This window comes from Triticum aestivum, chromosome 7D (genome assembly GCF_018294505.1).
Source record: "Triticum aestivum cultivar Chinese Spring chromosome 7D, IWGSC CS RefSeq v2.1, whole genome shotgun sequence".
NCBI lineage: Eukaryota > Viridiplantae > Streptophyta > Magnoliopsida > Poales > Poaceae > Triticum > Triticum aestivum.
In genome coordinates, this window is record NC_057814.1 from 633,481,533 (window position 1) to 633,503,487 (window position 21,955).

Genomic DNA, 21,955 nt, shown 5'->3' on the forward strand with positions numbered 1-21,955 from the left:
AGGGCATATTTCCTTCAGAGACTGCTAAAGAGTTTGCCCAATTTTTCTGTTGCCAAATTGGGGAATTCCCTTTTAAATATCTTAGTGTCCCCTTACACTTCAAAAAACTCAGGAGAGAGGATATCCAACCTATTATTGATAGAATTATCAGGAATATTGCTGGGTGGTTGGGGAGAAATCTTTCTTATAGAGGGAAATTGATCTTACTTACTACTTGTATTGCTAGTATTCCTTCTTACTTAATGTCCATTATGAAATTCCCTAAATGGGCAATTGATGCTATTACTTCTCAAATGTCTCACTTTTTCTAGGGTGATGTTGGGGATAATCATAAATATCATCTAGCCAAATGGGGGCTGATCTCTCAAAGGAAAGAGTGGGGTGGTTTGGGTGTCCCTAATCTTAGGGAATTTAATATGTCACTACTTGCTGCTTGGAGCAAACGTTTCTTTGACGATAGAGATAGTGAGTGGAAGAAACTGCTTAGATTTAAATATAACGTGGACAGGCCAAATATCCTTTGGTCTAGAACTGGGGTGGGCTCTCCTTTCTGGAAGAGCTTTACCTGGGCTTTTTCTGCTGCAAAGACTTTCTATAAGTGGATTCCTGGGGATGGGAGGAATATTTCTTTCTGGCATGATACTTGGGTGGGTGACTTTTCACTCAAGACTAGATTTTGGGATCTGTTTGTAATTTGTCAGCAACAAGATGCCTCTGTGGCCTAGGTTTGGGATGGGGAGAACCTACAGTTGACCTTTAGGAGATGTGTCAATGAGGCTACTCTGTGCTCCTGTAATGAGATGCTCAGTGTGATTAAATGTGTTGCTTTATCCAAGATGGCTGATAAGCCTGTATGGACCTTAGAAAGTAAAGGAGTGTATTCAGTGAAATCTATGTATAAAATGATCAATTGGGGGGGGGAGTGGTCTCTATTTGGAGAGATTTTATTTGGAGAATTAAAGTCCCACCTAATATTCATGTGTTTCTTTGGTTAATGGTGCATAACAAGAGTCTAACTAGGGATAATCTGGCTAAACGCCAACATGTGGAGGACCTGACGTGTGTCTTCTGTGGTGAAGCTGAAAGTATCCATCACCTATTTTTTGAGTGTGTGGTGGCCCGACAAGTGTGGCTCATGATTTCTAACTGCACTAAGATGCATGTGCCTGAATCGTTTGAATCTTTTATTCCTTTTTGGAAGAAGAAAAAACACTATGATGCAATTAACCTGATCTCTGCTGCTACCTTATGGAGCTTATGGTTGTTCCGGAATGAATTTGTGTTTCAGGGGAGAAAATGGCGAAGCATCAAGTGTGTGCTGGAACTGGTGGGGAGGCATATCCATCAATGGAAAATCTTGTGTGTGCCCAAGCTGTGCTACTCCTCCAATGCTTGAAGCTGCTCGACCATCATCGCGGGGAGTTGCTTAGGATTGCCTGGCGTGTAGATGGCCCTGTGGGGATTACATAGCTCGTTGCTTTGCTTTTCCTGTAGGGGTCTGAAACTCAGTTATCTTTGTGTGTTCAGACTTTTTGTTGCATCGTCTGTAATAATTCTGCTGCGGCTACTTCTGGCTGGAGCCGAGAGCTGTTAACAGTATGCTTTGGTTGCCTTTGCTTTTTCCATAAAAAGTTGGGGCAGGGGGGCAACCCCTTTTATTTCAAAAAATAAACCATGGGATGGGGCAGGCAAAGATTGAGCGAAATGAGAATGTATGCTTTTTTAGGTAGTGTAGATGTAGCTAGATAAATTGGCCGTGTCTATGGTAGTGAACCGGATGGGGTTGCTGGAGACAGTTTTTGATTTAATTTTTTATGGCAGTGGTCCGCTAGGGAAACACATAAGTGCATCCTTAAAAAGACCGAAGATGTGATTGAATCGATACTTACCAAATTGGATGGGGTTACGATTGGTAAAAGAAAATAGTACTTCGATCGATGGGGCCCTGACGGGACATACAAACTCCCCTTTAATAGTAACTAGCTAATTGTATGTGCGTTGCAATGGGGGCACCACATTCTAATGGTTTAACACCAATCATGTCTAACATATACCTTTAGAATACTCATGTACATTAGGCTGTATTGTCGATTTGATTTACCTTAGATAATTCCTCCTCCACCACTAACCCCTTTCCCTTTCTCTAAAAAACGAAGAATTTATTAACTTGGAAGAAATAAACCCAGTGTTAAGAGGGGAGGACGGACCTGCGTGCGTGGGTTGTAGCGGGCCAATTTCGCCCGGTTTTCTTGGCGTTCTAATTAAGCGTGGGATTGAGGTGGATGAAGGTTGACCGTAATGGGAATATTATCTCTTTTCAAAGTAGTATAGATAGATAGATTTGCCGTGTATGATGGATTGATTTTCCTTTACATATACATCCCAACCTTTCTAAATACACATTGATTTTTTATACAAATTGGATATTTTTCAAATACACATTGAAAATTTTCTAAATACACATTGAACATTTGTAAAATACACATTGAACATCATTTAAATGCACAGAGAATATTTTAAGCACACGTTGAACTTTGTACAAAGTCATGAACATTTTTTTAAAACATGCATACTCTGTTTAGTGTTAGAACAATTTTTATATGTTATTAAAATTTTAAATTATGTGAACAATATTGTTTAAAAAAATGTCATGAAACATAATTTTAAATATTATCCACCCAGCGGGGACTAGGATCATGAAACATAGTTTTTACCAACACATGAATAGGTGGATATGATGAAACCCAGAAGTTATATATCGCATACTGTGATACATTTTTGAACACACATTGGGTTGTTTTCAAAATTTTCATTAACATTTTCTAAAACATGCAAACATTTATTAGGTGCTAGAACAGTTTTTAAATGCCATGACTATTTTTTATGAGTCATGGGAAAATTTTAAAATTAGACAAGCATTTTTGTATATTTCATGATCATATTTTTAAAATGTCATGAAACATATTTTAAAATGTGTGAATATTTTCTTGAATGGTACACAGTTTTTCCAGAAATTACGAAAACTAAATATGCATTTTCGTGATTTTTTTAATAAAATGTCATGGACAGAAAACTATACACATGAACATTTTTTTGAACCAACTTTAAAAAATTGCGCGAATAAATTTTTACACTACATTAACATTTCTTAAATGCCCGGTGATCATTTTTTTAAAATTGACATAACATAATGTTTGGAATATATATATAATATTTTAAAATATATAGAAAAGAATAAAAAGAGCAGAACAAACTAAGGAATGAAGGAGAGTGCTAATGGGCCAACCCGCTAGCACATCGCTTGAGGCAAGGCTACGCTCGGTCTCGCCGGAGGCGATAGGTAGAAGCACCGGTGACTAAGGCATACGATTGTGTAGAGTGGACATACTTTTAATCTTTTAAGTTGAAAATGGGTTTCATTCCAAGCTGGGTTTCTAAGATAACGCAGTGTGTCTTGATAATTTCATTTAATGTTTTGGTGAATGGAAGCAAGCTGGAGGAGTTTAGACCAACCGACCATGTACTAACCTTTGGTATTGTGCTGGAAGCAGAGCTGGGGAGCGACCCCTCTTAAGTTTTGAGTTGGAAACAACCAGCCTACTCTATTTTGGGATGACAATTGGCAGCCACGAGATAATCTACTTAGAGCGCCGCATCCCCGTTTGGTTAATCCACTCGAGATTATCTTGGATATTATCGATATCGCGGTCCGAACATGGACCATGGAGTTGTTGTTAGAGCATATGTAGGATCCTGATGCAGAGTCATTTTCAACATCTCCCTCAGCTCTCGGAATATCATTGATAGCTAGGCATGGCATTACTAACGTAGTGGCATTTTTTGTATGGTGTACTTCCTGGCTGCTGCTGATACAAAAAAGAGGAGGCTGGACTGGCTAGAGGGACGAGCGACATCGTCGGACCAAGGCGCAAACCGAGGCAATAAAAAATGCTTTGGAATGTCAAAGTTTCGTAAGTTGTTCAATTTTTTTCTTAGAGGTGACCACGGAATTCTATCCCTACTGGTCATGTCAGATTTAGTATGAATGTGTTGGACATTAATGTTTGCTTGGTATGCAATGGTGCAAACGATACATGGCGATGTACATTAATAGATTGTAACATGCCAAAGTGTGTATGATCCCTTCTTGACAAAGATCTAGTTGAGCACTTGGTTGCATGCAAATAGTCAGATGCAAGTTTGTTGTTGCTTGAACTCACAGAGTCTTCAAATGATGGTGATTTCACTAAAGCTCTGGCCAGCTTATGGGCTATTTGGTGGCCGCGGCGCAAAGCCATACGCGAACAATAGTTCCGACCCCCAGTATCAACGTTGTGCTTTATCCAGAAATATTTGGCGACCTCCTTTGTTACCTCAGCATGCCAAGAATGCGAATCCATCCGGTCATTTGCAAAGGATAAAACGGTGTAAGCCAACCTCACAAATTTCTCTAAGATTAACCTGATGCGCCCGTTTCCAGGAATCAAGAAAAGGGCGCCATCGCTGCACTGTGTCGTCACGAGGACGGAACATATCTGGTGCTTCGATTGTGGTTTTGTTGAACTTAATTGTACCTGAGATTCTTGGAGCAATGACATCCAACGAGCGCCTGAATTCCCCCCCTGATATGTATTTGAGAAAAGTTCAAGCGGAGACAGATTGCATGGCAACGGTGAAGCATTTGAAGGAACAATATCGTGGCTGTAGCACACCATGATTATTCAAGAGATCAAACCAAAGATTGGAGACATTAAAGCAACCATGATTGAGCATGAAATGAGAGAAGCTAATGATCTGGCTAAGGCCGCGCCGTCCCTTGATCCTAGTCGTTATGTATGCCTCTTAAACACACCTGTGATTGCTTGTATTTTAAAATCTACAATAGTTTAATAAAGTGTTTTAAACCTCCTAACAACAGTCCGTGCATAGGGCGGGGTGAGAAACATCGCGCACCCGTACCCCACCTAATGGGTCAGCCCACTTGGGACTTCCCTGTGCAATTGTTTTGTTTCTTTTATCTTTTGATTTTATACTTTCTTTCTTATTTTTATTTCATGAACAATGTTCAATTCAATAACAAGGTTTTAAATTTTAAAACATTTTACAATTCGTGAATATTTTTAAATTCATGATTATTTTTATATTTTAGAACTTTAATGAGAATGTTTTTGTTACACATATTTATAAATTGTTTCTAACTCCAGGAACATTTTTTTTTAAAATCACGAAGAGTTTTTGAATATTGCAACAAAAATACCATGAATTTTTTTTAATTTCATGAAACTTTTTCAAGGTCCCATATATTTTTAAAATTCTTGAACACATTTATATGTTGGTGAGTTTTGTTAAAATCCGTGAACAACTTTGTAATTCATGAACATTTTTAAATGAATGAACATTTTCTTAAATTCCCTTACATTTTTAATGCACAATCCTTTTTAAATTCAACTTCCTTCTCTAAATTCTGCAACATTTTTTAAACAATAGACTTTAAAATATCGATGATTTGTTTGAAAAGTTTGGAACATGATTTCCAATATTTTTATATTCATGATAAAGTTATAATTTATGAACAATTTTTAAATTCATTTTTAAAACCGCTTAACGTTTTAATTTTTAAAATCATATAACAAAGCTGTTTGTGAAAGAGAAAGAAAAAAAAACACTCAGTAAGCTTAATGAAGAATGCTTCCCTATAGGCTAATGCTTGCTACAACAGGTTACCGGGAGAAAAGCCAAAAAAAGACAAAGAAAACTACTTGGAAACCAGAAGATGGCCAACCCACCCGCAGTACGGGTATGTGTGTCCTCGTTGTTCGACGCATGGGCAGAGCTACATGTCCTCGCTATTCGAACTTCGACGCACAACACAAAGAATAGGAGGTGCCTATTTGACTCGTTACACGATGAAAATCAAGCAAAAAGGCTTTCGATAAATTTTTGTCTTGTCGTTAATTTGAACTGGTCAATCACAGTAGCAAAGCAACCCCCCGTGACATGCCTGGGCATAGCCATGTTCGGTTTCAAAGCCAGTTTAAATAAATATATGATAACATTTTTTGTGCAGAATTTTTTCAACAAAACATTAAATAAGTATGTAAATGTTCGTGGATTTGGAATGATGTTCGTGATTTAAAAAATGTTCATGAATTTTAAAACATTTGTGAATTGGAATAATGTTCATGATTTTTTTAAATGGTAGCAGATTAAAAAAATACTCCATAGTTTTTAAAATTGTCCGTGAATCTGAAAACAATGTTCGCAAACATGAAAACTATTTCTGAATTTGAAAAATGTTTTTGAATTTTAGAAAATATTCACGTATTTGTTTTTTATGGATTTGAAATGGATTTTCAAAATCTTCATGAATTTCAAAAACAAATTAGAACTCGTGCGTGAGTTTGTCGCTATACCCAACCTACGCACGCAAAGAAATTGTTGCAGGAATCTAGAATATAATCGGGTCTTGGTCCATGGCTAGTGGAGGGGGCACCCGCGATCGAGGGACACGAATCACCATAAGATACACTCAATAGCCCACGACAATAACCCAACCGGAGCTTAGTAGTCGATGGAAGGGGCCTCAGCAAAAGAGCGGTAGCGCTCATCCTCATCATGGAAGAGGAGGATCTGGGTTCCCACTAAAGAAGACATGTAGGTGCTTGTCGCTGACCCCATCAATGGTACGCCAAATGCTGATGGTGAGATTGGAGGCCATCGACTGAAGGTTAGCCAAGGTCAGACGTGGTTGGTGGCGAGAATTTTAAAAAGTAAAAAATATTTAAAAGTTTCATCAAATTTAACTTTTTCTCCATGAAAAGTGAAAACTTACAAATATTTACTACATATCTCTAAAGTTTCATAAAATAATATGCTAATTCGTAAGCTACACAAAAATAAACAAATTTCTGGCGAATAAAGCCCTTTTTCTATATACTTCCTCCGATCCAAATTAATTGATGCAACTTTAGTACAAAGTTGTACTAAAGCTGCGTACTAAAGCTTTAGTACAAAGTTGTACTAAACCTGCATACATATTTTTATGTACGACATGCATGAACATATATTATTAGTGACATTTCGTAGGTACGTTGTATACATGTATATGTGTGCATGTACTTTTTGTCAGTTTTTTTAGATGAGACAATACAATTTTCAATAAATAAATAAATATGGGGCTCCAAGGAGCCCGTCCTCTGAAAGGCATTTTTCTAGCCCCCGCCCCCTCCATTCCAAGAGGCCAAAATATGAAATAAAGAGGAAAGCTTTTGGTCTTCCCTTGACATGTTGGTTGCCATCCTTTTTCTTGCATTGCCTCCTAACGTCGAGTCCTTGACCTGTGCCTGAGCGTGTCTCCATCACACGTTGCCCCTGCACGCGACGCTCTTTGTATCTATACGGGGTGCCAAAAGTATATTGTCCGGCGTCGATGCCACGACATTTTGATTCCAAAATTTAGCATGAGGTTGCATTTTTAAAACTTTGTGCAAGTTCTCTTTCATGACCTACATTGTATTTTGTTGATGCAGTCAAACAACATTAATAGTGCTAGATTGTTGTGGGCTCGCCACATGTTCGACACATGTTGATGTGGTGTACAACCTGACAATGTAGCAGACAAGGACAACACATCAAGCGGTTGAGCGGTTGGATTACACAAAACCATAACGTTGTTTGCATGGTGACAAAGGCTTAGATAGAGCAGTGCTTCTCTAGCTATTTGTACATGCTAAGAGGAAGAGTCAACTAAGTTTTAGATGGCTTGGTATGTCACACCTACCTTAGCTAGAGGGAGATAAAATGAGAAGGGTGGTGATGGCTATGGAATACACCGCCATAAGCGCAAGTACAGAAGTTTATTGCTGAGTTTTTCTTTGTTGACAAAGGATATCAGACACAAGGAAGTGTTGAAAAAAGATCAAAACAAGGATAAAAAGTAGGATAACCCAGATCACTCAGACTAGCTGAACTCTCCAGAACAAATACAACCTAGGTGGTTTGACTAACATAGGGGGTTTTCTAATTCTGTTTCATGGAGCATAACTCTATTTGTTTGTGCACTTGTATTTCACTTGCTTGCTGAACTTAATCTTTATCTTCAAAAAATACAGAAGATTTTTTTAAATCATGTCATCTACTATGTGAACTTCTGCTAAATTACCTAGTAAGAAATAATTAGATTCTCCTCTATTTTAAGACATTTACTTACTCTACCATCACATCCATCATTATGCACTTCATTTTTTTATGTCACAGTCATTTGAGGCTATGGTTATGTCTACCCATGTGTATAATATTTACCTCAATAGAATGCTCAGGTATATAATCAAGGTGCTCATTTTCATGATATGTCACCTTTACACCCTAGTTAACCTCCATCACCTATTACCCCAATAAAATTTGATATTGAATTTACTAGAGCCTTTATTAACTTTGATATTGAAAATGGTTCTCATGTTCTTATTGATATGATTAGAAGGAAGTTTTGGGTCAATGCTTTCAACCTAAAGAATATTTTTGTGCTTCACTTATCTATATTAAATACGATGCTTCTGAACTTTCCATAGATTTATATGTTGCATACACATCTATTTCCTTTGAAGTTTAATGGCATGTCTTACTAAATATTTTTTGAACTAACCTACTAATAGTTGCAAGAAATTCACAATTTTTTCCTTTGGTGTGTAGGGTCTTCACGGATTTTGATAGATCACTAGGAAACTTCAAGGTTATGTGCAATTTGGAGTGACATAAATCTGTCCTTGTGGGATTAGTTCTTAGAGTTCATCTTATTATGCTTTGTAGATGGAGTCAAATGAAGAAAGCCAAAACATTAAAGTTGTTCTCCATATACTTACCTTCAAAAAGCACATTTAAACATTGAAAACAAGTTCCATATGCATTATGGCATCCAAATCATTATTTACACAAACTACCACTTTCGAGGGCCAGAGGGAGGAGGTGGCACGATTAAGTTTATGACAATACACAACTTATGGATTTCGATGATCCTATGGACTCATGGGAATGTAAGGAAGACTTTCGAAGGCACTAAATATCACCACTAGATATCCAGTTTTAGTTGACGGTGATACTATAGTGATAACCATTGGATAAGTAAATTGACGTTTAGGTGTTAGATGTACAACATGCTTGGTCAACCATTTCTACCGATAGCTGGTAATATTATCCTTCTAAATTCCCTGGTTGTATTTCACGGACATTGGCCTACCGGCAAAGCATTGGTCGACAACTTCCGGTCAAAGGTCCCTCATGACTGCTTCCAATGGTTCTAACTGTCGACCATTTCAATTGTTACGTGTTCATCCATAACCATTTCCCATTGGCATGCTTGTGAATGTATTCTTGATTGTGTGGTATTACTTTGGATGAGGGAACTTTTTCAATGTCAGCTATTACAGTTGCAATGCCAACCCAATGTGCTTATATATATTGGTATCAATATAGACATTTCAAATAGGGAACAATCAACGACAATGAGTTTTATTGAACATGATAAATATTATGCAAACTGGTAACATAGTATAGCCAGAAAGCATGTACATGTTTGAAGAAGCATAGACTAGTAATCAAGCCCCATAGATGAGAATCCTGGCTTAAGATCCGCCCTTACTTAGGGTGAAGATCAATATAATCGCTGGGACCATAGACCTCAAATAGTTCAGCAAAAAAACCATTCTTCCTTCTTGGGTTGCATCCCATGTCCCGACATAAGTTATCTTTGTACCAGGTATTAAGAAGTCCAATGCATGACGAACGGAATTCCCCACGAGAGTAGCGCTTCATGAACTTCTCCCATTCAAGGACATCCCTCTGCATTGCTTTAACATTTGGTAACCTAAATCCACCATCCATGAAATGAGCCAGCCACTTGGTCCGTAGTTCTGAAGTGTGCAGATTTGTATAGCTCTCAGAATATCCAATGACCGCAAGTTGTGGAATATTAGGATGTATGCACTCCCTATGTAAATAATTCAAATTAATTAACAAACTCTTCAGCAATTACTTGAAGAAAATTTAAAATTATGTCTATTGTGTTGACCTATAGAGTGGTACAGTAGTGGATGCCGAGCCAATGGAAATACTCTGGAAGTATTTCGATGTGAACATGTTCTTGATGTTTTCATCACCATTGAATCCTGTTCCGAAGATAACTATGTCACTCTTTACCAACGAAGGTTCACCTTCAACAAGCACACCTTCTTTGCAAAAGCTGAAGGTCTTTGACTTCTTCAAAATGATGCTTCCTTCCTCTAGATTCTTGTAATGATCGTTTGGTGCAAGTTCAAGCAAACACCCCACTATCCCCTCAAATAAACTATGGTCAGGAACCATGTCATGCTTCTTCATTATAATGGAGTAGTAGCTCTCAGCGAACTTCGAAAACATCAACCTCTTCACATACACAAAACGAGGATACACTTGTTAGGATTTAGTATAAAATAAAACCATTTACACTTTCAATAATATTAAGGTTAGCACTTGTATAAAAAGGTAATATGTTGCATTACCAGTGGAGTCAAGATTGTAGCTAACAAGCTAAGGAGGAAGCCTTCAGCAGGTTTGTGAATAAGGAGTTCAGCGAACCGAGTTAGATAGAAATTGGATATGTCGACACCCCAAGCATTGAAGTCTGGTACGATCCATTGCTTGGTTCGGACAATCATTGTACACGGTTTCTCGATACCTAAAGAACATGTAAATAATATGTGATACAATTATAATCGTATGGTTTCATTTTTATGCAGGAAACTATGAAAACTAAGAGCAGATAATCATTATAGACAATACACACGAAATGTATAATATGGAATGATGTAGAAAAATGGATATAATAGTGCTTCAGTTTACATGCTCTAAGTCTTATATATTATCCTATGCGCAAGAGAAACAAAGGTATGTTTAAAATGAAGGGTCATATATTTGTACCATTCACATCTACACATTCATTAGCAATGTCAAGGGCTGAGTGTCCATAGCCAACAATAGTCACACGCTTGCCCTTGATCATCTCCTTAGCTTTTTTGCTACCCATTTTAGAGTAGTCAATGGAGTGGATCACTTCTCCATCAAATGCTTCCGGGCCTCTACCAGGGGGTAATTTAGGTATGTTGGGAACATTGCTGAACCTTCCAATACAAAGAATCACAAAGTCCGCCATGTGTACCTAGAGAATAAATGTTTATGAATAATCACACGTGAAAAGTAAAGTAGTATAGTACTCCCTCCGTCCGGAAATACTTTTCATCAAAATGGATAAAAGAAGATGTATCTAGACGTATTTTAGTTCTAGATACATCCCTTTTCATCCATTTTGATGACAAGTATTTTCGGACGGAGGGAGTAGATGATATGTGTTGGAGGAGAATATCTAGTAACAAACTGTAACACCCCGTCAAAATTTTATATAGCACCAACATTACACTTCTGTCTTTGCTTCTTGTCAAAGGGTTACAGCTAGCGGGCCGGCAAGATTGGATTTTTTGTTGCTGTTGTTGCAGTGCAGGGGACAAGATTGGATGCGTATCTTCATCCGTATTACCAAAATGTAGTATATTCGTTACCTGCATGTGACCTTGGTCGTCGGCCACAGTGAGGCGCCACTGTCCGTCGCCGGAGCCAAATGCGTCAGCGCAGCCAGCCCACTCCTCCCACGCCTTCACCTCCTCCTCGGCGACGCCGACGTACTCCATCCCGGCCACGCGATGCCCGAACCTGATGCAGTCGAGCACCCCGAAGTGGCGGGCGTAGGCGTGGAGGTAGTCGGCGACCTGGTGGTTGTTGGGGTACTCCTCCGTGACGGAGTCTGGCCACGGGAAGTCCGTGTACTGGTACATGGTCCGCGACGTCTGGAGCCTGGTGCAGTCCGGGGTGTGCGCCCACACACCGCCGACGACGGCGTCCGCCTCGAAGACCACTGGCCGGCACCCACGCTCCAGCAGGTGCTTGCAGGCCGCCAGCCCGCTCACGCCGGCGCCGATGATGGCCACGCTCTTCTTCTCCATGCCCATGCTGATGCCAGTGTGATCCATCCATCGGTCGATATGTGCGTATTTATAGCTGGCATGTCCCTCGTCTACGTTGGCTCCACATAGCCATATTAATAACATAGCCACTAATAACACGATGTGGATTTTTACATGGCAAAGTATTTTTTGCGGGAATTCAAACCTTCACACGGGGCCATATTTGAATCATTGGCAATGGCGAGAAGGTTCACATTTGCGAGGATCACTGACCATCTAGCCCCTCCAGGAAAATAATTAGACCGAGAGCTGTAGTTGTGATCACAAAAGTGAATTAACTGATCGCCCCCCTGACTGAAATGTGGGATGAAGAACTACCGTGGGATATTTCCAGTGCAGTTGAGCTAAAATTTGTCTGTGGATGGCACAAACTCTGGGTATTTTGTGGTCAAGTCTGCATATCCTTGCGAGTGGAAGCACAAGTTCATTAACAGAAACCTACCATCGTTGAGACTTGGCACCGGTGCTCGCATTTTTCTGAATTTATTATAGTATTTTTGGCGATGTTCGTTTAGTGGGAGAAGACGTCCTATGGACTACGAGGCTCCTACGGCGACTTCATCAATATCAGGATTTGATGCCGGCTCACTATCTCGGAGGTGTTCACAGGGGTAGGGCGTGTGTGCGTCAGTGGCGAACCCACGTTATCGCTGTGTGGTCAAGTGACTACACAGGATTTAGGCAAGTTGAAGGAGCCTGTCGTAGGCTTACCTCACCACTAAGTAAAAATTGACTATGCAAGCCTAGTTCTCATCTGCTTCGTGTGAGATTTGGCTGGCCCATGTAGCAAAAAGAAGCAACACAAATCCTAATTAACTACCCTGATCAGCGGATCCTCAAATCCCGCGATTGTTCCTTCAAGTTCTCTCCTTTCCCCCTTCATGATAATTAGTTATCTTGTAATTTGGTCGATGAACCTCCTAATTTTCTTATAAATTCCCTCGCAAACAATGTAACCATCATGCCAGTTCAATGAAGTGAGTCATGATGGCATTCCCTCAAAAAACTTGGTGTGGATTTTCTAGACATGGGTCTACGTGCACCCGATTTGGGAAAACAAAAAAAATATTAGCAAAAGGAAACTAACTATTTATTTTCGTATCTGATATAAAAATAGAAAACATTCAATAAAAATATTTCTTTGTTGTCAAAGTTCTTAGAGTGCCGTTCATCATAGTGTATATATATATATATATATATATATATATATATATATATATATATATATATATATATATATATATATATATCTTATGTGATATAAGTTGGTGATAATGACCAGTCAACGAAAAAGGGAAACTGCTTACAACCAAAAAAACATAAACTTTTTTTAATAAGCATGTGATACGAGTTGATCATCACCAGGGGATAGAAAAAGGAACACGACTATGACCAGGCGATCACCTGTTGACCTCGTGTTGCACACACCTTCGTGTAGCTGCGTGCAGCGTGCCTGCAAGAGCCACCCGGTCGCTAATAATCTATTCAGAGGGAGTATCCGAGCATTGTTTATAGCTAGTAATATCTGACACAGCTATGTTATTTATATTTCTATATGCTCGGATGCCATATTGAATTCATGCTCCAGCCAACTCATTCAAAAGAATGAACTGATGGAGAGAGGCAGACAATATACTCCAACACCATGGTGTAACCTGAGAACGACCCATCAACAAACATGAAGATGATGGTAGAGACACTAGCTAGACCCATCAGTCAGTAAGCACGGAATGCCCCCTCACATGCATGCATGACAAATCAAGATAATTAAGAAGATGATTAAGAAGAGCAGGTGATACAAGCCTGACCGATGCCAGCGAAGAAATCTCTTTCTGACGTCCAATCATGGATACAAGTGTAGCTTTGTCTGATGATTGTACATACAAACAAAAAAGTTGTAATAATGGGTATCCGTCCCTTCAACACACTGATATGCTCCAATGATATGTGAAAGACAACAGATCCATGACAACACATGACAGCAACTTGTGATTGCATGCTAATATAAAGTATACAAATGACAGGGAGCCAGAGATCGAACACAATCGAAACTGACCAGAATATAAAGTATACGTTGTTTTTTCTTTGCAGGGATCGAACACAAACAGCTCTAGTGGCCTTTTTTCTGTTGCCCCTCGTGTTGCACACGCTAGTCTTTTTCTTAGCAGATCATGCGCTAGCTGTAATTGGTGATTGCATGGTAATACATACATACATATCACATACCAGAGATCTAACACAATGAACAGAGACCTCCATGTCATTTTAGGTTTCTTCTATTTTAGATTTTTGTGTCTTTCATAACAATATCTTCATGGTGGACATGTCTTTCCACTGCAGTCGGTTGAGGAGGGGCTTTGCAGAGGGTCCGACAGAAGAAAACACTCAGCAAACTCGCCATTCCCGATCGTGACACAATGCAGGGGCAGACCTATGAACCTCCTAACATTTTTATAAGTGCCCTCGCAAACAATGTAAGCATTATGCCAAATCAATGAAGTGAGTCATGATGGCATTCCATCAAAAAACACGGTGTGGATTTTTGAGACATGGGTCCTCGCGCATCCGATCTGGAAAAACAATAAAAAAATATTAGAGAAAAAGGAAACTAAGTATTTATGTTCTTGTTTGATATTTAGTCGTGGTGATAATGACCAGTCAGCAAAAAAGCGAAACTTCTTACGACCAAAAAAACATAAACTGTTTCAATAAGCATGAGATACGAGTTGATCATCACCAGAGGATAGAAAAAGGAACACGACTATGACCGGGCGATCACCTGTTGACCTCGTGTTGCACGCACCTTCGTGTAGCTGCCTGCAGCGTGACTGCAAGAGCCACCCGGTTGCTAAAAATCTATTCGGAGTGAGTATCGAAGCATTGTTTATAGCTAGTAAGATAAGGGTTTGCCACTTGGTTGCAAGCTACTGATACCTAACACTGCTACTAACAAACACTCTACGTGGAGGGTATCAGTGATGGAACTATGTTATTTATGTTTCTCTGCTAGTTAAGCATCCTCCGTCATTCCTCGTGACATCATAATATCTTGCACAAGATGGCAGCCTGCATCTTGGATGGGACAGAAAACACATACAGGTAAAATATATTTTGGCCGGGCTGCGGCGGAGGAGGAGGTGGACCGTGTGTGGTCATTTCTCTTCTCATGCTCCACTAATATGTGAGAGATAACTTCCTATATTTCGTCCAATAGAATTGAGGGGTCTGACAAACATGTCCACGGCCCAACCCAACACATATCACATCCATGGTGTAACCTGAGATCGACCCATGAACAGACATGACGATGATGACAGACACTTGGTAGACCCATCAATCAATAAGCACGGGATGGCCCCTCACATGCATGCACGACAAATCAGAATAATTAAGAAGATGATTAAGAAGAGCAGGTGATACGAGCATGACCAATCGCCAGCTAAGAAATCTCTTTATGACTTCCAATAATGGGTACAAGTGTAGCTTTGTCTGATGGTTGTCCTTAAAAACAAAAAAGGTGTAATAATGATATCCATCCCTTCAACACACTGATATGCTCCAATGATATGTGAAAGACAACACAGAACAACAAACTGTGATTGGATGCTAATATAAACTATACATATGACAGGGAGCCAGAGATCAAACACAATCAAAACAGACCACAATATAAAGTATACATGGTTTTTTTCTTAGCAGAGATCAAACGCAATCCACTCTAGTAGCCTTTTTTCTATTGCCCCTCGTGTTGCACGCGCTAGGCTTTTTCTTAGCAGATCATGCGCTAGTTGTAATTGGTGATGGCATGGTAATACATACTACGTACCAGAGATCTAACACAATGAACAGAGATCACCATGTAATTTTAGGTTTATTCCATTTTAGATTTTTGTGTCTTTCATAACAGTGTCTTCATGGTGGACATGTCTTTCCACTGCAGTCGGTTGATGAGGGGCTTTGCAGAGTGTCCGGCAGAAGAAAACACTCGGCAAACTTAAGCGAAAGTTTTTTGGGCCACAACTCAGTACGGTCGTCTGTGAGCGCCGACACGCGTAACGGGCGCCGAACTCGCTGATTAGGAGCTCCCATACAATTCCTCTTTTTCGTTTTTCTTTCTAAGAAACAAGATCGTGGACGGTCGTACAGATTCTCGGGGATGGGCCGGCGGCCCATGGCATAAATCTTATCGAAAAAAAAATCACATATACATAGCCATATTAATAACTTATTAAGCACTAATAACATGATGTATATTCTCAAAAAAAAAATTAATAGCATAATGTGGATTTTTACATGGCAAAGTATTTTTTGCAGGAATTCAAAACTTCACACGTGGCCATATTTGGAGGATTGGCAGCGGCGAGAAGGTTAACCTTTGTGAGGAACACTGGATACCATCTAGCCCCTCCAGGAAAATAATTAGACCGAGAGCTGGAATTGTGATCACAAAGGTGAATTGACTGATCGACCCTCTGACGGAAATGTGGGATGAAGAACTACCGTGGGCTATTTAGTGCAGTTGACGTTTGAGCTACAATTTGTTTGAGGATTCTGTGGCTTTTCGCGCGGCACAAAATCTGGGTATTTTGCGGCCAATTCTGCATATCATTGTGAGTGGAAGCACCAGTTCATTAATAGAAACCTACCATCGGCGAGACTTGGCACTGGTGCTCACATTTTCATGGATTTATTTTAGTCTTTTCGGCATATTCGTTTAGTGGGAGAAGACGTTTTCGTCGACTACGAGACACCAATGATGACTTCATCAATCTCAAGATACGATGCCGGTTCATTATCTTGGAGGTGTTCATAGGGGTAGGGTCTACATGCGTGCGTACATTGGGATCGGTATATGTGCGTATATGTGAACATCTGCTAGGTACTTTGTTTAATAAATAATAAATAACATGGTGTGGATTTTTACATGGCAAAGTATTTTTGAGGGAATTCAAACCTTCAAACAGGACCATATTTGGAGAACTGGCAATGGCAAGACTGTTAACATTTGGGAGGATCACTGGATTCCATCTAACCCCTCCAAGAAAATAATCAGACCTAGAGTTTGAGTTGTGATCACAAAATTGAATGAACTGATCGACCCCCTGATGGAAACGTGGGATGAAGAACTACTGTGAGACATTCTCAATCTAGTTGTTAGCGGAATTCTTTGGATCCATTTGAACTATATTTTATTTGAGGATTTTGCGGCTTTTGGCACGGCAGAAACTCTGGGTATTTTGTGGTAAAGACTGCATATCATCGCAAGTGGAAGCACCGGTTCGTTAACAAAAACCTACCATCGGCGGGTCCTTCAGCATCTAATCCAGTATGGTCCATGTTATGGAAATTAAGGATCTGAGAAAAAATTAAAATTTTATGTTGGAAGGCTCTACATGGCATTTTACCTCTTAAATCAATTCTGGCTAATAGGCATCTTGGAAGCACTGGTCAATGTCCTATATGTTCACAGGGAGCGGAAGGTTTTTGCAGTTGCTCCCTGGATGTGCATGTGCGAAGGAGATGTGGCGCTTACTGGGACTATCACAACTGATTTCTGATGCGATTCGAGAGGATGATCTGGTTCGATTATTCTTGAACATCTTTTGCACCTTCCTGATGCTTGCATCCTGAATATGCCAGGTGTAGGGCTCAAGGAATGAATCACACCAACATGTTGGTATCTTGTTGGATCCGTCGTCAGTAAACACATAATGAGAAGATCCCACATTCCGCTAGATGTGCGATGGTTGTGCGTGCTATCTGTCTAAATCACCAAAGCGCAATAGCTTCAAAGAATGGACCTCTAGACCGCAAGGGTTTGAAGTGGAAGAAACCATCCAGTGGAGCAATTAAAGTTAATGTCGATGCATCATTTTTATGTGGAAACGAGGGTTGAGGGATCTACTGTTGCAGTTATCAGAGATGTCCATGGAGTTTTTCTTGCGGCAGCATGCTCCCATATTCGTCATGTTACAGATGCACACACGGCAGAATCCGTGGCAATGAAACATGGCCTGCTAGTTGCAAACAAATTGGGGTTTTATTCCATTCAAATTGAATCTGATTTAATGAAGGTGATTAAAGCTTGTACGGGATGGAGAGGCTTTGGAACGAGCCTGCGGCAACCTATGCATAGTGCTTCATCATGGCTGGAACGATATCATCGGTTCACTATCTGCATTGTGTTCATGAGGTCAATGAGGTAGCCCATACTTTAGCAAAATTTGCTTATGATAATTAGTTATCTTGTAATTTGGTCGATGAACCTCCTAATTTTCTTATAAATTCCCTCACAAACAATGTAACCATCATGCCAGTTCAATGAAGTGAGTCATGATGGCATTCCCTCAAATAATTTGGTGTGGATTTTCTAGACATGGGTCTACGTGCACCCGATTTGGGAAAACAAAAAAAATATTAGCAAAAGGAAACTAACTATTTATTTTCGTATCTGATATAAAAATAGAAAACATTCAATAAAAATATTTCTTTGTTGTCAAAGTTCTTAGAGTGCCGTCCATCATAGTATATATATATATATCTTATGTGATATAAGTTGGTGATAATGACCAGTCAACGAAAAAGGGAAACTGCTTACAACAAAAAAACATAAACTTTTTTTAATAAGCATGTGATACGAGTTGATCATCACCAGGGGATAGAAAAAGGAACACGACTATGACCAGGCGATCACCTGTTGACCTCGTGTTGCACACACCTTCGTGTAGCTGCGTGCAGCGTGCCTGCGAGAGCCACCCGGTCGCTAATAATCTATTCAGAGGGAGTATCCGAGCATTGTTTATAGCTAGTAATATCTGACACAACTATGTTATTTATATTTCTATATGCTCGGATGCCATATTGAATTCATGCTCCAGCCAACTCATTCAAAAGAATGAACTGATGGAGAGAGGCAGACAATATACTCCAAGACCATGGTGTAACCTGAGAACGACCCATCAACAAACATGAAGATGCTGGTAGAGACACTAGCTAGACCCATCAGTCAGTAAGCACGGAATGCCCCCTCACATGCATGCATGACAAATCAAGATAATTAAGAAGATGATTAAGAAGAGCAGGTGATACGAGCCTGACCGATGCCAGCGAAGAAATCTCTTTCTGACGTCCAATCATGGATACAAGTGTAGCTTTAATTTGTCTGATGATTGTACATACAAACAAAAAAGTTGTAATAATGGGTATCCATCCCTTCAACACACTGATATGCTCCAATGATATGTGAAAGACAACAGATCCATGACAACACATGACAGCAACTTGTGATTGCATGCTAATATAAAGTATACAAATGACAGGGAGCCAGAGATCGAACACAATCGAAACTGACCAGAATATAAAGTATACGTTGTTTTTTCTTTGCAGGGATCGAACACAAACAGCTCTAGTGGCCTTTTTTCTGTTGCCCCTCGTGTTGCACGCGCTAGGCTTTTTCTTAGCAGATCATGCACTAGCTGTAATTGGTGATTGCATGGTAATACATACCACATACCAGAGATCTAACACAATGAACAGAGACCACCATGTCATTTTAGGTTTCTTCTATTTTCGATTTTTGTGTCTGTAATAACAGTGTTTTTATGGTGGACATGTCTTTCCACTGCAGCCGGTTGAGGAGGGGCTTTGCAGAGGGTCCGACAGAAGAAAACACTCGGCAAACTCGCTGATCCCGGCAGTGACACAATGCAGGGGCAGACCTATAGACTATTTTCAGTGGGGAAATATATAGGAGTGGAGGCACGTTTTGTTTAAATTCAGTGAGTTTTAGCATCTTTGCTAGGTGTATCAAAAATTAAATCAAAATTTCATTTTTTGAGCAGGGCCCTAGGCCCCCATTCCTCTCAACATGGGTCCACCCCTGAAACAATGCCGTGTGGAGTAAAAGTACCACACTTTTTATGTTTTTCTTGTTTTTTTTCATCGTGGCAGACACTAGATAACAAGTGGTGTTTGGTCATGCGGGTCGATGCCTCTCGCACTACCGGAATCTGCTTGTATGTCAAGTGTCTTTCTGTTTGTCAAGTGCCGATGCTTTGGTCTGACTTGTATTCCAGTAGTACCTGTCCTACCAATTATCATCTGATGGTCTTACTTGGTGTGGAGGCGGAGATGGTTGTGTTGAGTTTGTTTTTGGCAGTGATGCTCCTATTTTGTTCGTTTATGATACTAGTCTACTGTATCATGATGATCAACGGTTAAACATTCTTCCTTTTTTTTTGTTGCGAATAGGTTAGACAGTCTTCCTTGTAAGTGATCTGTCCTGGTCCACATCGTGTTCAATGATACACGCTTCTTACCTATTGGGGTGGGTACTGAGGCGGCTATCGAAACCTGTGAAAACAGCCTAACTTTCCCATGTTTAGTTTTATGTTTTTTTTTTCACCGGAAGCATAGAGGAAAACCGAGATGCAAAAGGTAGAGCTAGCAATGACGACTTCAAAGTACCTTTGTTGTAACTTTTGGTTTTAACATGGATCTTGTCATTCTGTTCAATTTTAACAGGGATGTGTCTTTTCTATATTCCAACAAAGCTTAGCGTAGGGGATTATAAGGACCATCTATTTAATGACTGCTAGCTAGAATAACCTTAGAAGACATCTGTGGTGACAGTGGGATGAACTCTATAAACGGGAAAAAGGGGTGCAAAAATTTGCACTTCAAATTTAGGCCTCACCATGACATAATCATTGCTAGTAAAATAATTTCTAAGATCTTCCGCCCTTAGTAATTCGAGCCCTCTGATATATTACTGGTCTTTTATTTACTATTTGTAGTACTTTATTATTCTGTAAATAGCTTTTTGATGTTGCAGTTTATATGAGTGGTAGAAACTCTAGAATTGTTTATCTTTTGTAACTTTAGGAAAATCTATGTTTAGTTGACAAATATAAACAAGATAATAGGAGGCTTACTTGCTATTCTAACGGCTCAAGACTCATTTCTCACACGACGGATGTGTCACACCAATCCCTTACACCAGAGGGCATCAATCTTTAATATAGCGTACACGAGTTAAAAGAGTGTATTACTAAGTCCATTGAGAAATTCTTAGCCATGTTCTTCATCACCGAGTTAAAAGAGTGTATTACTATGTTTAGTTGCATTTTTCTTTTCAATTAAGGTGGCCTCACATTGCGACCTCAGTATTAGGAATGAACTGAATTTCTACACCTAAAGTTGCATGAATCTTCGGAGCAACTCTTGCTCTCACAGTGTGCATGCATGTTGACGACAACTTTTGTCCTGCACAAAAGCTTCCTAAACATGACATCAAATGGAAAAGTGCTCAACATGAAATTTGCGCGTCTCGTCCAGATGAATAACTTCTCTTTGTAGATTATATTATTCTGAAGCAGTATGCAAAAAAATAGAATTGTGCAACCATGTGCTAGGAGGACACTCGGAGGCTCCAAGCGAGCTCCGAGCCTAACAAAAGCACACGTCCATGTGATCGGAGGCCAGTACAAGATTGAACCTAACGATAAGTGTGGAACCTTCATATGAGACACACCCATGCTCCGAATGCCCATCGAGCCTCCTTGGAGCGTACCCACGAGCCTTGAGCCATTTTCTTATACAGAAAGTCCATGTTTCATGGCCTGGGTGTGTGAAGTTTCAGATCTCCAAGTGACCTTGTAACGTGTCCTGTGCATCGCATTCTCGACGAAGCTCCTCTAACGAGTCCCGCGTACCGCTCTCGGCATCACGGGCACACGATGACATGTTCGTGTACGAATAGTGCAACTTAGTCAGACCTAGAATAACAATTGGCTTAGTAATAGCAAATGCACTATTTTAAAACTTGAATTCATATCTTGCATTCATGTGAATTGAGTCCTTTTGCTGCCATGGAAAGTTTTACACATAAAGAAGAACCACAGTCACAA

At 39.8% G+C, this 21,955-nt stretch overlaps 1 protein-coding gene across 1 annotated transcript; it reads right to left on the minus strand.

Moving 5' to 3' along the window:
* Positions 1-9,478: 9,478 nt before the first annotated feature.
* Positions 9,479-12,032, minus strand: LOC123167772 (probable flavin-containing monooxygenase 1). The gene is made up of 5 exons (XM_044585637.1): positions 11,586-12,032; positions 10,951-11,188; positions 10,533-10,708; positions 10,064-10,416; positions 9,479-9,982 (listed from the first exon to the last, which is right to left on the minus strand). The coding sequence occupies exons 1-5, from the start codon at positions 12,030-12,032 to the stop codon at positions 9,631-9,633; spliced, it is 1,566 nt and encodes a 521-aa protein (XP_044441572.1). The 3' UTR covers positions 9,479-9,630.
* Between the last annotated feature and the right edge of the window lie 9,923 nt (positions 12,033-21,955).

Excerpts from the sequence above, each read along its gene's own strand:
- LOC123167772 (XM_044585637.1), bottom strand. The coding sequence starts at position 12,032 with ATGGGCATGGAGAAGAAGAGCGTGGCCATCATCGGCGCCGGCGTGAGC. Across the intron at positions 11,189-11,585 it reads ACGACCAAGGTCACATGCAG|GTACACATGGCGGACTTTGT; the intron begins GTAACGAATATA and ends TTTATTCTCTAG. Across the intron at positions 9,983-10,063 it reads ACTACTGTACCACTCTATAG|GGAGTGCATACATCCTAATA; the intron begins GTCAACACAATA and ends TTATTTACATAG.